This window comes from Perognathus longimembris, chromosome 1 (assembly GCF_023159225.1).
Source record: "Perognathus longimembris pacificus isolate PPM17 chromosome 1, ASM2315922v1, whole genome shotgun sequence".
Classification (NCBI taxonomy): domain Eukaryota; kingdom Metazoa; phylum Chordata; class Mammalia; order Rodentia; family Heteromyidae; genus Perognathus; species Perognathus longimembris.
In genome coordinates this window covers 108,269,268-108,284,127 of record NC_063161.1, presented here as the reverse complement: position 1 = coordinate 108,284,127, position 14,860 = coordinate 108,269,268, and the positions used below count along the sequence as shown (strand labels likewise).

General features: G+C 35.6%; 1 protein-coding gene and 1 pseudogene across 1 annotated transcript in view; both read left to right on the top strand.

The window, feature by feature from the left end:
• Positions 1-14,860, top strand: part of LOC125350356 (centromere protein P) — a 196,499-nt gene that overhangs the window by 10,781 nt on the left and 170,858 nt on the right. Inside the window, exon 4 of the mRNA XM_048344913.1 lies at positions 1,670-1,758. Within this exon, the coding sequence (XP_048200870.1) occupies positions 1,670-1,758 (89 nt within the window). The remainder of the gene's footprint in view (positions 1-1,669; positions 1,759-14,860) is intronic.
• On the top strand, positions 6,896-11,894 carry LOC125356578 (annotated as a pseudogene).

Here is a 14,860-nt window from a genome sequence, read left to right as displayed (position 1 = left end):
ATGATTCATCCTTTCCTGTACTTGCTGTCTATTTGTGTATTGCTTTTGGATACATGATAGTTACCATCCATTTTTAAAATTTTCATTTTCATTTAATTTTTTATTATAAATCTGATGGACAAAGGGGTTACATTTACATTTTTACTTGAGTTGTCTGTTTCATGGAGTTCCAAGAATGCCTCTGGAATTGTTTTAGGTAGATAAGGTGATAGCAGCCTACTTGACAGTATCTAACCTCTCCCACTATTCCCTAAAGTGGATGTAAAAGCTAAACAGAGGTGACAAACTATCAATACTCATTCCTCCTACCACTTAGAATATGAAGACACAGGTCAGTATCCCAATGGGAAAGAGAATCTGAGTATATACTCAACTCTTGTCTTAGGAACTGGCAAACATTTCGAGGCTTATTCTTGTTCATAACAATAAATAGAAGCCACAGAAGTTAACACAAAGATGGTTTAGAGTCCTTTTATCATCATATTAGACAAAGTAACAAAAAATGTAAAGTTCTGATAGAATATCATGTACTAGAGATGTGGTATAAGTGGTAGGGTGCTAGCTGTGCGAAATAGCTGAACTTAAGCACAAGGCCTTGAGTTCAAGCCTCAGTACCAGAATTTAAAAAAAAAAAAAAAAGGAATGCCATGGAAAGAAAGGAACTTAATATGAAAATCCAGACTAGGTATGGTAGCTCATGTTAATAATGCCAGTTCTTTATGCTGCTTTCACATATAGCTCTCACATTTCTAAATTATTCATTCTCTTTTTTCCTTTCTTCTTTTAAGTAGTACCTTAGGCTCATGTTCTATGTTTATTGAATTCTGTAATTATATATACCTACATATGCACATAGACATGAATGTGTTTTAGGTATAGTTTTCAGATATTAATGAAAACATGTATCTGTTCTCTTTGTGCTTGATCTGTCCTACTATCAAGCTCAATATGTCTTTCAATTCCATCTCTCTTCTTACATATGGCATGATTTCATTTTTCTTTATGGCTATGTAATATTGCATATTGTATATGTATCTCCTACATCTTTATCCATTTATCTGCTGGGCATCTTAGTTAATTTCACTCTGGCTATTGTGAACAGTGTTGCAATAAACATAGGCATAGAGTTGTATTTCTCGTGTATTGATTTACTCTTCAGTTATGTGCCCAATAATGGTATGGCATAGGAAATGTATGGCATAGACTCATAGGAAAGATCTATTTTTTTAATCTATTTATTAATTGAACACAAATTTTTTGACAAGGTGTTTTGCAAAAAGGGTACAGTTACATAGTAGGGCAGTGTGTACATTTCTTGTGATATCTTACGTCCTGTTGGAAAGATCTATTTTTAGTTACTGTTTTTCATAGTGAAAATTTCATACTACAATAGTTTACTTTCTCACCAAAAGTGGGAAAAAATTTTCCTGGCTCAGTAATGAATGAAATATTTATTCTTCCTCCTAATATTTATGATTTAAATATTTAAGTCATTTGGAATTCATTTTGGTTTTTAGTATGTAGTAGAATCTGATTTCATTCTTATAAATAATATATTATCTTTTCTTGATTTCCTGTTTTTACTGGGTAGCATTTACTTTGCATATTTAAAAAGTATTTGTCTTTATTTTGTTACTGCTGTCTGATTCGTAATTTTTTTTTTGTTTAGACTGAGGAAAATTCATCTTCCTTAATTACTGACCTCAGCATAATAATGGAGCCCACAGAATATTCAGAATTAAGTGAATTTGTATCTGGGTAAGCTATTTTCAAATTTATTATTTTAGGAATTACTTTCATTCTAAAGTCTTTTATTTTATTGTCATGGTGATGTACAGAGGGGTTACAGTTAATATATGTAAGGTAGTGAGTACATTTCTTGTCTAAAGTTTACTTTGAGTGAGCAAATGAGTCTTCAGGGCTGGGAATATGGCCTAGTAGTAAAGTGCTTGCCTCATATACATGAAGCCCTGGGTTCAATTCCTCAGCACCACATATATAGAAAAAGCCAGAAGTGGCGTTGTGGCTCAAGTGGTAGAGTGCTAGCCTTGAGCAAAAAGAAGCCAGGGACAGTGTTCAAGCCCTGAGTTCAAGCCCCAGGACTGGCAAAAAAAAATAAAATAAAATAAAAAACAAATGAGTCTTTGTGCCAAGCCTAACATTATTATAGTTTATATTTAAACATTCTTTTTTTTCCCTTTTGGGTTGCTTTTATTTATTTATTTTTCTTTTCAAATTTTTATTATCAAACTGATGTACAGAGAGGTTACAGTTTCATACATTAGGCATTGGATACATTTCTTGTACTGTTTGTTACCTTGTCCCTCATACTATTTAAACCTTCTTTCTATGACTTTTAGTACATATCACTGCATATTCAGTATGTGCTGAGGCATTAAAATTAAAATATATGTAAAAATATATGTAAACTATATCTGAGCAAACTCTTGTGAGAAGTTAGATACTAATCAAACAGTTGAAAGAAGTCTAATATTGTGGCTATTTTAAATGTTACAAGGGAGAGTTACATTATGCTGTTCGAGTATAAGGATTTGGATCATAAGGAAAAATGTGGAAGCTTAGTTGATATGAGAAAACAGTAGGTATGAATTAAAAAGGACAGAGGGGATAATAGGAAATGCAGGGATGTATTGTGTTATGCAGAGTTCACATATTCCTTTTATGCTGCCATGCTTTGGAAGTAGCATCTGCTGTCTGGAAATTACAAAAAGGAAGGATATCTGTAGTAATAGGCATGTTGTAGTTACTTAGTAAATACTTGACCTTAGGATTTTAGGTACTTCTTCTAGACTGGGTTTCCCCCTATTGAAAAGTGACAGGTGTTTTAGAAAAGATGTTGAACATAGGTCAGAAGATGTGGATTTTAGTCCAGATTCTAGCCTTTTGTAAGGTGCTTCTCTTTTTGGAATTTCTTCTTTATCTCTGCAACTTAAATACCATTTTCCTAAATTTAAATTTACTACTACTAAAAAGACCTGTAGTTTTATAGAATGAAGATTCATATTTTTAATTTCAGTTTGGAAAATTCTTAGCTATTATTTCATTGACTTGCCTTTCCCCTTGTTATTCCTTACTACAATTTGTCTTCACATTACATGATGAATATGTCACATAAAAAGAACTAGGTGTGATGGTGCATACCATTAGTCCCAGCACTGGGGAGGGTGAGGCTAGAGGATCATGGTCAACCTGACTATCATGGCATCTTGGGCTATAATAGAGAGAGTTTGTCTTAAAATAACCAAATAAAACAATCCTAAACATAAAAGAACAACAGTATGCTTTCCTTTTCTTCTCTTTCAGTCATTGTGTTGTCATATATTTTGTTTTTACATATATTGTGAATATTTTTGCCTAGTCATTTATTTTTAAAACAAGTCAATTATTTTTAAAGCAGTTAAAAATAAGAGAACACCTCTTTGTGTGTTTCTTTTTTTTTAATCATTTCCAGTGTTTTTCATATTTTTATGTTGGTTCATATTTCTCACTGGGTATACTCTGTTTTTGTTTTTTTTTAATCATCCCTTATGCTGGTCTGTTAACCATGAGTTCTGTTAGCTTTTTGTTTCTCTGGAAAGGTCTTTACATGCCTTCATTTTTTTAAAAGACATTTTGTCTGGCTATAGACAAATGGGTTGGCTTTTCTTTCAGATCTTTAAAGACATCCTTCCATCATCTTTGAGATTGCATAGAATGTGACAAGAAGTCTTCCATGATTATCTTTTGAAGTTTTTAATTAGCATACATACATTAGTTGTACAAGAGTGGTTTCCTTGAGACATTTTTACACCTGTGAACAATGAATCCTAATCAATTTCATCCCACTCTTCTCCATTCTCACTTTTTAAAACAATTTCATTGTCCTATTTTTATATATCTGTTTTCAATATTGTAATCTATATCAACCATTTCATCTTCATTCACCTTCTTCCTATCCTTCCCATTTCTGCTAAGCAAGTAGATGCCCACTACCTCAATAAGAGTCTATTTTACTTTCCTGTCACTCGTTTTAGAATGTAATAATTGCACTAAGGAGTTTTACTATGGCATTTCAGACATGTTTATATTATAGTTTGCTCAGAATAACCCTCTCTGTTGCTTTCTCTTTCCCTGTCCCCCAACCTCTATGCATCAGCAGTGTTCAGTAGATTTCTTACATTGTTTTCATAAATAATGCACTGTAGTTATTCACCCTTCATCTTTTTTCTTCCCTTTCTCCTTCCCCTCATTTTCCTACATAGTCCCATGATTAGACCATGATCTCTGTGTAGGTCTCTACAAGTCTATGTATATCTTTTAGGTCTAACATCCACATATGACCAAAATTATTTGAGATTTGGCTTTATTTTGTTTGGTAGCACTGGAACTCAAACTCAGGGCCAGGCACTCTTTCTTGGCTGTCACTTCACCACTTGAGCCATACTTTCACTTTTTTTTTTTTTTTTCCCAGTCCTGTGGCTTGGACCTGAGTATTGTCCCTGAGGTTCTTTTTGCTCAAGGCTAGCACTCTACCATTTGAGCTACAGCGCTACTTCTGGCTTTTTCTGTTTATATGGTGCTAAGGAATCTAACCCAGGGCTAAGCCATATTCCCATCTCCTCACTACTGGCTGTTTGCTGGTTAATTGGAACTAGGAATCTCAGACTTTTCTGCTTAGGCTGGATTTGAACTGGGACCCTAGTTCAAAGATTTCAGGTGTGAGCCACTCATATCCAACAATATTTTACTTTTAAAGCTTGACTTATCTCACACAACATTATATTCACCAATCTATTTTCCTACAAATGACATGATTTCATTTTTCTTTTCTTAATAGAATTTTATTGTTTAGGTATTATAAAGAGAGGTTACTATCTCATAAATGAAGGATGAGCACCTTTCTTTTTTGGGGGGCAGTCACCTCTTCTACTTTCTCCAAGTTTTCCCTTGATTTCAGTTTTCTTTATGATTGTGTAATATTGCATGGTATATGTGTACCATATCTTTATCCATTTGTTTGGGGGCATCTTGACTGATTGAACAGTTTGGCTATGGTGAACAGTGCTACAAAAATCAGGATATACAGGTATATATCTTCAACATTACTATCTACTGTCCTTCAGGTATATGCCTAATATACAATAGTATGGCAGAGTCAAAGATGGGTCAACTTTTAGTTTTTATACAAATCTTTGATTCTCTGAATTGGTATATTTTGTGTGTATATGTGTTTTGGGACTTCTTTCAAATGCTTTTCTTTGTTTTCCTTTTCCTTTTCTGTGTCTACTGTATATTTGCATAGTAATTCTCAACTGTGTGTTTTCAAATGCTTATTTGGCTGTTCTCTATTCTGCAATTTGAGCCACATCTTTGACCTGGTTTTTTGCTAATTTTGAGGGGGATAGTGTCTCATAGACTTTTCTGCCCTGACTAGTCTTGAACCATGATCCTCCAGATCTTAGTCTTTCAAGTAGCTACAAGGACAGGCATGAACCAGCAGGGCCAGTTTTTTTGATTTCTCTATATGTGCTTATTCTTGATTGTTTCTCAAATCTGTATTTCAATTCAATAGTTTTTATTTTGTGACTAATCTGCTATGAAACACTCACATACTGAGTTTTCAACTTTGATATTGATATTATATCTCATTTGTAGAAGTTTCATATTTTTAAAAATGTCTTCTTAGAGCTTTTTTTTATAGATTATCTCCTTATATGTATACTTCAGTAAAGGATGGCAATTTCTACATTTTTTTTATAATCCCCTAAACACATTCGTGGAGCTTACAGCTTCACTGATAGTATTAGTCACTTTTCAAAGTCTTCTATATAAACTCTTTATTAGCATTTTTCTTTGGAATTTTTTATGTATTTAAATTAACATGTAATAAAGTTGACTTTCTTGTTGTACAGATCTATAACACATGCAGTAACATAACTATTACTATAATCAGAATAAAGAAAAATTCCATCATACCAAAAATAATCCTCCTGCTGCCCTTTGTAGCTAACTCCCATTTCTATTCCTTAGCAATTCTGTTCCTCCTCTGTATAATTTTTCCTTTTTAAAAACTTGTTGTTTAGAGCTGGGAATGTGGCTTAGTGGTAGAGTGCTTGCCTAGCATGCATGAAGCCCTTGGTTCAACTCCTCAGCACTACATAAATGGAAAAAGCTGGGTGTGGCTGTTATTATAAATGTGATGTACAAAGGGGTAAGGGTTGCATAAATCAGTAAAGAGTACATTTCTTTATCCCTCTCTCCCTCCCTTCATTCCTTCCTTCCTTCCTTCTTTCCTTCCTTCCTTCCTTCCTCCTTCCCTCCCTCCCTCCCTCTCTCTCTCTTTCTTTCCTTCTTTCTCTCTTCCTTTCTTTCTCTCTTCTTTCTCTTTCTCCCTTTCTCTCTTTCTTTATTTCCTTCCTTCCTTCCTTCCTTTCTCCCCTCCCTCCCTCCCTCCCTCCCTCCCTCCCTCCCTCCCTCCCTCCCTTCCTTCCTTCTTCCTTCTTCCTTCTTCCTTCCTCCTTCCTTCCTTTCTTTCTTGCCATTCCTGGGGCTTGAACTCAGGGCCTGAACACTGTCCTGGCTTCTTTTTGCTCAAGGCTGGCACTCTACCTCTTGAGCCATAGCGCCACTTCCAGCCTTTTCTGTTTATGTGGTGCTGAGAAATCGAACCCAGGGCTTTGTGCATGGTAGGCAAGCACTCTACTGCTAAGCCATATTCCCAGCCAAAACAAGCGGTTTTTAATTTTACTTTTTGTGTTTTCCCCCTTGTGTTGCTGTTTTTTTATTTCTGTACCTTTTGTATGTAAGTTTATCTGATTTGGAGAAGGTAAGGAGAAGTACAAATTATGGGACAAAGAATGAACTAATTCAGCAGTGATAATAGACACTGTCGAAAATGAACTATACGACTTTTTGGGAGGGAGGTATGGAGGGAAAAATCTAGGAGAAAAACGGGAGAGGTGACATTGTTTGAAAAGAAATGAACTCAATATATAACTTGTGTAACTGTAACCTCTCTGTACATCACCTTTACAATAAATATTTTTTAAGTTTGACAGAAACATATTCACACCCAGTTTACATAACATTTGTAGTTGATTCCATAGTACAGCAGCAGAGTAATTATGAAGGAAAACATATAGCCTTCAATCCTGCAATATTTAGTATTTATCCCATTAAGAAAAAAATGAGGGGCTGGGGATATAGCCTAGTGGCAAGAGTGCCTGCCTCGGATACACGAGGCCCTAGGTTCGATTCCCCAGCACCACATATACAGAAAACGGCCAGAAGCGGCGCTGTGGCTCAAGTGGCAGAGTGCTAGCCTTGAGCGGGAAGAAGCCAGGGACAGTGCTCAGGCCCTGAGTCCAAGGCCCAGGACTGGCCAAAAACAAAGAAAAAAAAGAAAAAAATGAGATTGCTGAGTCATATGGTAAGGATATGTTTAACTTTGTATGAACATTAAACTACTTTCAGACTGATGGTCCAACTTTGTATTCCCACTAGCAGCATGCAAGAGTTCAATTTGCTCCACATCCTTTTCAACATTCGGATTTTTTTTCTGTAAAACTGTGGACAAAGAAATTAAAGAAAACACAGGAAGTGGAAAATGGATTAGCATAAATAATATAATAAAAATTGCCATTCTCCTAAAGCAATCTATAAATTCAGCAAAATACCCATCACAATCCCAATGTCATTCTTCACTGAGATAGAGAAAATAATCAGCTAATATTTGACAAGGGAGCTAAAAATATTATATTAGAAAAAGCCTCTTCAACAAATGGTGTTGGAAAAGCCTGCAGAAAACAAATGGTATTCCTTCCATCTTGTACTAAAGTAATTCAAAATGTATTAAAGACCTCAATCTGAAACTTGAAACTACTATAGGAAGTAGGCAAAACTTTTTGAGTAGAGTTTCAGGTACTCATTAAATCAGAGAGATAATTGACAAATAGGATTGTATCAAGCTAAAAAATTTCTGCAAGCTGGGCACCAGTGGCTCATGGCCTGTAATCCTAGCTACTCAGGAGTTTGAAATCTGAGGCTCAAGGTTCAAAGCCATCCTAGGCAGGAAAGTCCATGAGGCTCTTACCTCCAGTTAAGCTTCAAAAAGCCAGAAATGAAACTGTGGCTCAAATGGCTCGCTATTTGAGCACAAAAACTCAGGGACAATCGCCTGCCCTGAGTTTAAGCCCCTGGACTGGCATGTGCGTGTGCACACGTGCACACACACACACATTTGGACAGTTTGAAAGTGAAAAAGACACCCTACAGAATGGGAGAAGATCTTTGCTAACTATATGTCAGAAAATAGAGAGTTCAAGAAGCTAAATGTTCAAAAATGAATATAACCCAGTTAATTAATGGGCAAAGGAATAGTTACAACCTTACATCCATCTAATTTCCTAGGGTCTTTGGAGAAGCATCCAAGTCTTTCTTTGTAATGAGATTTCTGCCATAGAAAAAGCTTTGCATAGAGAATTTCAAGCCATTTTTCTTGCCTTTTAGAAAGTAAGTGTGGCTGAAAAATAGAATTAAAATCAGAACTCCCATTTAGAGAGGAGCCAAGACTTTTCATAACTTTTATTAAGGCCATATTGTATTGTGATAATAAATTTGTTTATTTTTCTTCGATCCTTCTTAAAAGTTCCAATCTTTAATATACACCCTGATGGCAAGTTGCCAGGATGATTAATGATGGTTCTCATCTTTGTTTCCTGTGCCTTTTGAGATTCAACTCTTGGCTCTGACTCTCCACTTTGTCATTGAATAATGATGAGATGTTTCCTCAGCTTCAAGTTTCCACATGAGAATCACAAGTTCATCATATCCACTCATGTAAAAGCATTTCTATGTGTCTCCCGAAATGTGAAAGTTTTAGTGTAATAGGAGAAAATAGAGAGAAATGGGAAAGAGAAAATTTCTTACTACCTACACAGGGTCTGGGAATTAAAGATCTCTATGTGTTTTTTGGTATTACTTAAAGCCTGTCACTTACTACAGAGGCACTTATTGCTTGAATTATATACCCAATCTTTTTTGTTTGTTTGTTTTTGCTTTAGTTGTTTCTCAGGTAGGGTCTTATGCTTTTGTATGGGACTGGCCTTCGATGGTGATCCTTCTACCTACTCCTTCTTTCACAGCTGGAATATTAAGTATATGCTACCATATCCACCTATTGTATTTATTGAGATGACTATCTGATAACTTCCCCTTTCCACCCCCCTGCCCCTGCCCCACACTGATCTGGAACTGTGATTTCCTCCTGGAATTCCATTCCTGGACTTGGTCTGTTCATTTTTTCTCAATGAGTTTCAAAAACAAGTTTTACAACTTCTTTCCTTTTTCCTCCCTCTTTCCTTTTTCCTCCCTCCCTCCCCCCTCTCTTCTTTGTTTCTTTCTCTTGCTCTTTCTTGTCATCTATTCCTTCTTTCTCTTGCTCTTTCCTGTCATCTTTCTTTCTCTTGCTCATCATCCTTTCTCTTTCTTTTCATTCCCTCCCAACTTCCCTCCCTCCCTCCTTTCTTCTATTTCTTCCTCTTGCTCTCTTTTCTTTCATTTTTCTCCCTCCTGCCCTCTCTCTCCTTCCTTCTTTCTTTCTCTCTTTTTCTTGCTCTCTTCTTTCTTTCTCTTTTCCTCCCTCACTCCCTCCCTTCTCTTTTTCCTCTTGCTCCCACTTCTCTTTTTCTTTCCCTCCCTTCCTTCCTTTCTTTCCCTTTCTCCATCTTTTCTTCCTTCCTCCCATCTTCCCTCCCTCCCACCCTTCTCTCTTTCTCTCTCTCTTCCCTCCCTCATCCCTTCCTCTTTCTGTCTTGTTCTCTTTCTTTCATGCTGTTGCTTGTGCTTTTGCTTGGCATTTCCAGTCATGGCTGTTGCCCTACCACATAAGCCATAGGTCTGCTTCCACCTTTTTCCTATTTAATTGAAGATAAGAGCCCTTATTAAGGATTTGACTGCCTAGACTGGCTCTGAACTATGATCCTTAGATCTCAGCCTCCTGAATTATAAGCATGAGCCACTGGTGCCAGACCTTTTTTATTTCTGAGTAGTGTTTCACTGTATTAGTTTTGTTTAATCATTCATCTATCAGTATGTACTATGGTACCATATGGGTATTTACTGTATTTACATTGTAGTACAAACAGGATAATATTTGTGTGTATAAATGTGTATGCTTAGTATTCCTCTTTATCTGAGGTTTTGTGTTACATACTTTCAGTGACTTGTAGTCATTATGGCCTAAAAATATTCATATTTGTCTTTACTCTTAAGGACTGTTCTAATTATTTATTATCATGCATAATTGGTGAATTTAATTTTACAATGATATGTACATGTAGGAAAACACATTGTATATATGATATTATTGACAGTCTTAGGCATCTGTTGGGGCTCTTGGACTTGTTCCCTAGTGGATCAATGAGGGAATCACATGTGCATAATATATAAATATATATTCTATTATGTGAATATAAATTTTCTTTTCTCTAGTATAAATAATCAGAAGTGGAATCACTGAGTTATATGATGAGAGAATATTTACATGTATAGTAAACAACTAAATTTTTCCAGAATGATCATATTTATTTGTATTACCACCAACAATGTATCAGAGTGGTTGTTAATATTTTTGTGAATTAACATCTGAGATTTATCTAACTTCATACCTAATGATTGTGGCCACTTATTTTTAGAAGAACATCTTAGAGTTTTTAATCCTAAATTTCTCTTTTTCCCCTGTGTTCTTACAAAGGAGATTTTCTGAGTTATTTAATTTTCTGATTGCTTTAGTTCAAATTGAAATGTGACTGCCAACATTTTGTGAACGAAACCCATTACATCTGTTTTACATTTAGCCAAGTTTGGACACTACTTAGGAAAAATAGATAAATTACAATCAATCTTAACAGCTGTAAGAACCAAAACACACGTAATTTCTTTCAGTAATGGAAAACTATACATGCTGTAATAACAGTGCTCTTTGAAAATAGGAATGGAAGTACAAAGGAATTGTGACTTAGTCTTCTTTTAAAGCTCTTTTTAAAGTACTATATTTTTTCTCCCCAGGTGTGTGTGTGTGTGTGTGTGTGTGTGTGTGAGAGAGAGAGAGAGAGAGAGAGAGAGAGAGAGAGAGAGAGAGAGATGAGAGAGAATGGGCATGTGTGTGCTTAACTCTTGGTCATGATAGCTCTTGAAACTTTTTTTTTTTTTGTGACTCCATCACATGATGAAGAGCTAGGTTTTTGCTCATTTGTTCAGAAAATGGAATATCAGCGCGCCCTCCGCGTCGTCCACTGCTGCCACCTCCTCCAGCCGCTGTGGTGATGCCTGTGTGCTCGTTCGGGGCGGACCAGGGGCCTCTTTTGTGAAGCATCATCTGAGGAGACTCCTGCGCTAGCAGTGGCCGACGAAAAGCCCAATGAAGGAGTCAAGACTGAGAACAACGATCATATTAATTTGAAGGTGGCGGGGCAGGATGGTTCTGTGGTGCAGTTTAAGATTAAGAGGCATACACCACTTAGTAAACTAATGAAAGCCTATTGTGAACGACAGGGTTTATCGATGAGGCAGATCAGATTCCGATTTGATGGGCAGACACACCTGCACAGTTGGAACTGGAGGTTGAAGATAAAATTGATGTGTTCCAGCAGCAGACAGGAGGTGTCTACTAAGAAAGGGAACCTGCTACTTTGCTCCAGAACTTTGTTCTTATAGACCAAGAATACATTCTTAATTAGAAAACTGCAATTTGGTTCCACCACATCCTGACTACTACAGTATAGTTTTCTCTATTCTTTCATTTTCCCCTTCCCCATTCCTTTATTGTACATAAAGTAACTGGTGTATGTGCACAAGCATATTGCTTTTTTTTCTTTTTCTTTTCCTTTTTTTTTTTAAAAAAAAAAAACATAAATGGCCAATGGTATATTTTGATTGACATCAAATGGAGATGGGATGGGGAAAAATACTGGTTCTGTGAAAATATCCCCCTTCTCCATTAGTGGCATGCTCATTCAGCTTTTATCTTTATATTTCAGTAAGTTATTTTGCTCTCACTGTTTTAACAAAAAAAGAAAAAAACAACAAAAATCCTTGCATACCTTGTTTGATTGGAGAATTTTAATGTTTTCATTTATCATTGTAAAACCAAGTACAATTTTATAACTTTTTTGTATGTAGCTGTTACATGTAAGGGCAATCTGTCTTTAAGTAGGGGTAAATTACTCTTAAAAAAAAATCCTAGATAGTTTTCCCTTCAAGTCAAGCATCTTGTTGTTTCAATAAACTTCTTGTTAAAAAAAAAAAGAAAATGGAATATCAAATTACTTTGGCCTATAAGCTCTATTTAAAAAAGTTGTTCTCTATAAGTCTATAGTTTGATGTGTGTATTTATGTTTACGTGTAACTCTGGTTTTGAGCACTGTACCTGAGCTTTTTTGCTCAAGACTAGTGATCTTCCACTTTTAGCCACAGTGCCACTTCTGGTACCAGGCAGGCCCAGGCTGAGTTCAGACTGCTGTCTCAGATCTCAGCCTTCTGAGTAGCTAGGATTACAGACATGAGCCTCTGGTGCTTGGCTTGGTTTTTTTTTTAAATTATGATAAAATACTCATAAATTACACTACTTCAATCATATTTAAGTGGTCTATAGTACTAAATACATTCACACTATTGTACAACCATTACCACTATCCATTTCCATGGATAACTGAAACTAAAAAAAAACAAAAAGAAAACTAAAGTAGAAAGACTAAAACTCTGTGCCCTTTAAACTATAACTTCCCCTTCTTCCTTTACCACAGCCATTGGCAACCATCATTCCACTTCCTGCACCAAGTACTTCACAGAAGTATGATCATAAAATATTTCCCTTTTTGACTGACTAACTTCAGTTATCATCTATCTATCGATTGATCGATCTATCAATCTATTTATTTGGGCCATTTGTGGAGCTTGGATGCTATCCCTAAGCTTTGTCATTCAAGTGCTTTGCCACTTTGAGCCATAGGGCCACTTCTGGTTTTCTGCTGGCTAATTGAAGATAAGAGTCAGGCTGGCTTTGAACTGCAATCTTCAGATCTCAGCCTCCTGAGTAGCTAAGATTACAGGTGTGAACCACTAGTGCCCAGCTAGCTTTTTAATTTAAATATACTTTTAAGCTAATATATATAAATGTAAAAATTGTATGTTTTAATGGGGTAACATTTTCAATAAATGTATACATTATATAATTTGTGTCTATCACATTAAATTTATCTTTTCCCTTAATCATTTCTTTCTGATGAAAACTTTCAAAAACTTCTACCTTTTTTTTTTGCCAGTCCTGGGGCTTGAACTCAGAACCTGGGCACTGTTCCTGAACTTCTTTTGCTCAAGGCTAGCACTCTACCACTTGACCCATAGTGCCACTTCCTAATTTTTCTGATTATGTGGTACTAAGGAATCAGATCCAGGGCTTCATGCATGCTAGGCAAGCACTCTACACTAAGTCACATTCCCAACCCTCTTCTACTTTTTTGAAGTGTACAGAACATTACTATTGTCTGTCATCACCTTCACTTAGTGACAATAGTGTATGTTGGAATCTCCTTCCATTTTAAAGGCAGAATAATATGTCATTTGAGCTATATATTGCATCACATCTATTCATCCAACTCTGGACACTTGGGTTCTTTCTACCTGTGAGTAATGCTGCTTTGAACATGATCTCAACAAGAATTTCTTCTAAGACCTTACCTTCAAATATTTCAGAAGCAGAATTGGTGGGTTACATGTAATTCTATTTTTAATTTCCCCTATCAGCTGCTGGTTGTTGGGTAGTTTTCTATAAGTGCCTGTTAAATCCAATTGGTTGTGTTTTCATCTATTTGGTTGTTCTACCCATTATCAGGATTACAGTATTGAAATCTCTAGTTATGGTGGAACTACTACACCTGCCAAGTTTTATATTTTTGGTGGCCTATTTTAGGTACCTAAATGGTTGTAATTGGTATTGTTTTTGCTATATGAAAGTCTTTGTTAATGAATAATGTCTTCCTGTCTCTTGTAGTCATTAATTTTTTGTTCTATTTTAATGTTTTTTGTTCTATTTTAATGTTTCTATTTTGTTCTAATTTTAATTAATTTTTTTTCTATTTTAGTTCATCCCTACTCTTTTGGTACTATTTACATAAGATATCTTTTTCCATTTTTCACTTTGTCTTTTGTATCTAAAGTGAGACTCAATTCTCATATCTCAGCCTCTTGAGTAGGATTACAGATGTAGACATGATCCATAGCACCCTGCTGGACCATATTTTTTTTTTTTATCCATTTGTCCACCTCTTCTCCTTCATTGGGGAACTTACTTTGTGTGTATTTGTGTGTATGTGTGTCACTGAGAATAGAACATATGGTTTTTTCACATGCTAGGCAAGTACTCTACCACTTAGTCACATCCTCAGCTCATCCTTAACTCATCATGTGTTAATTATACAATACAAGGAGTTTCATTATGACATTTTCATACATTATGATAGACATTTCATACATTATGATTATAATATATTTGGTTATACTCACCTCTGTATTACCTTTTGTTATCCTCTTTTTCCTTATCCCTTTCCACTTTCAAAGTAATTACTAACAAGGAGGGATAATCTTACATTTTGCTATGTTTTTTCTGTGCCTTAAAACTTTTTTGTCACAATCTTCATTGCTTTTTTTTCTTTTTGGTGGTTAGTTTTTTTTCTTGTACACAATGCTGCATGAATTTCCTAGGAAGCAGTAAAAAAAAAAAAAAAAGCCTGCTTCTGAATTAGATGACCATAGCCAAAAGAATAGACAGATAAATCCAGCTTGCTGAGCACTTGACTTTTAT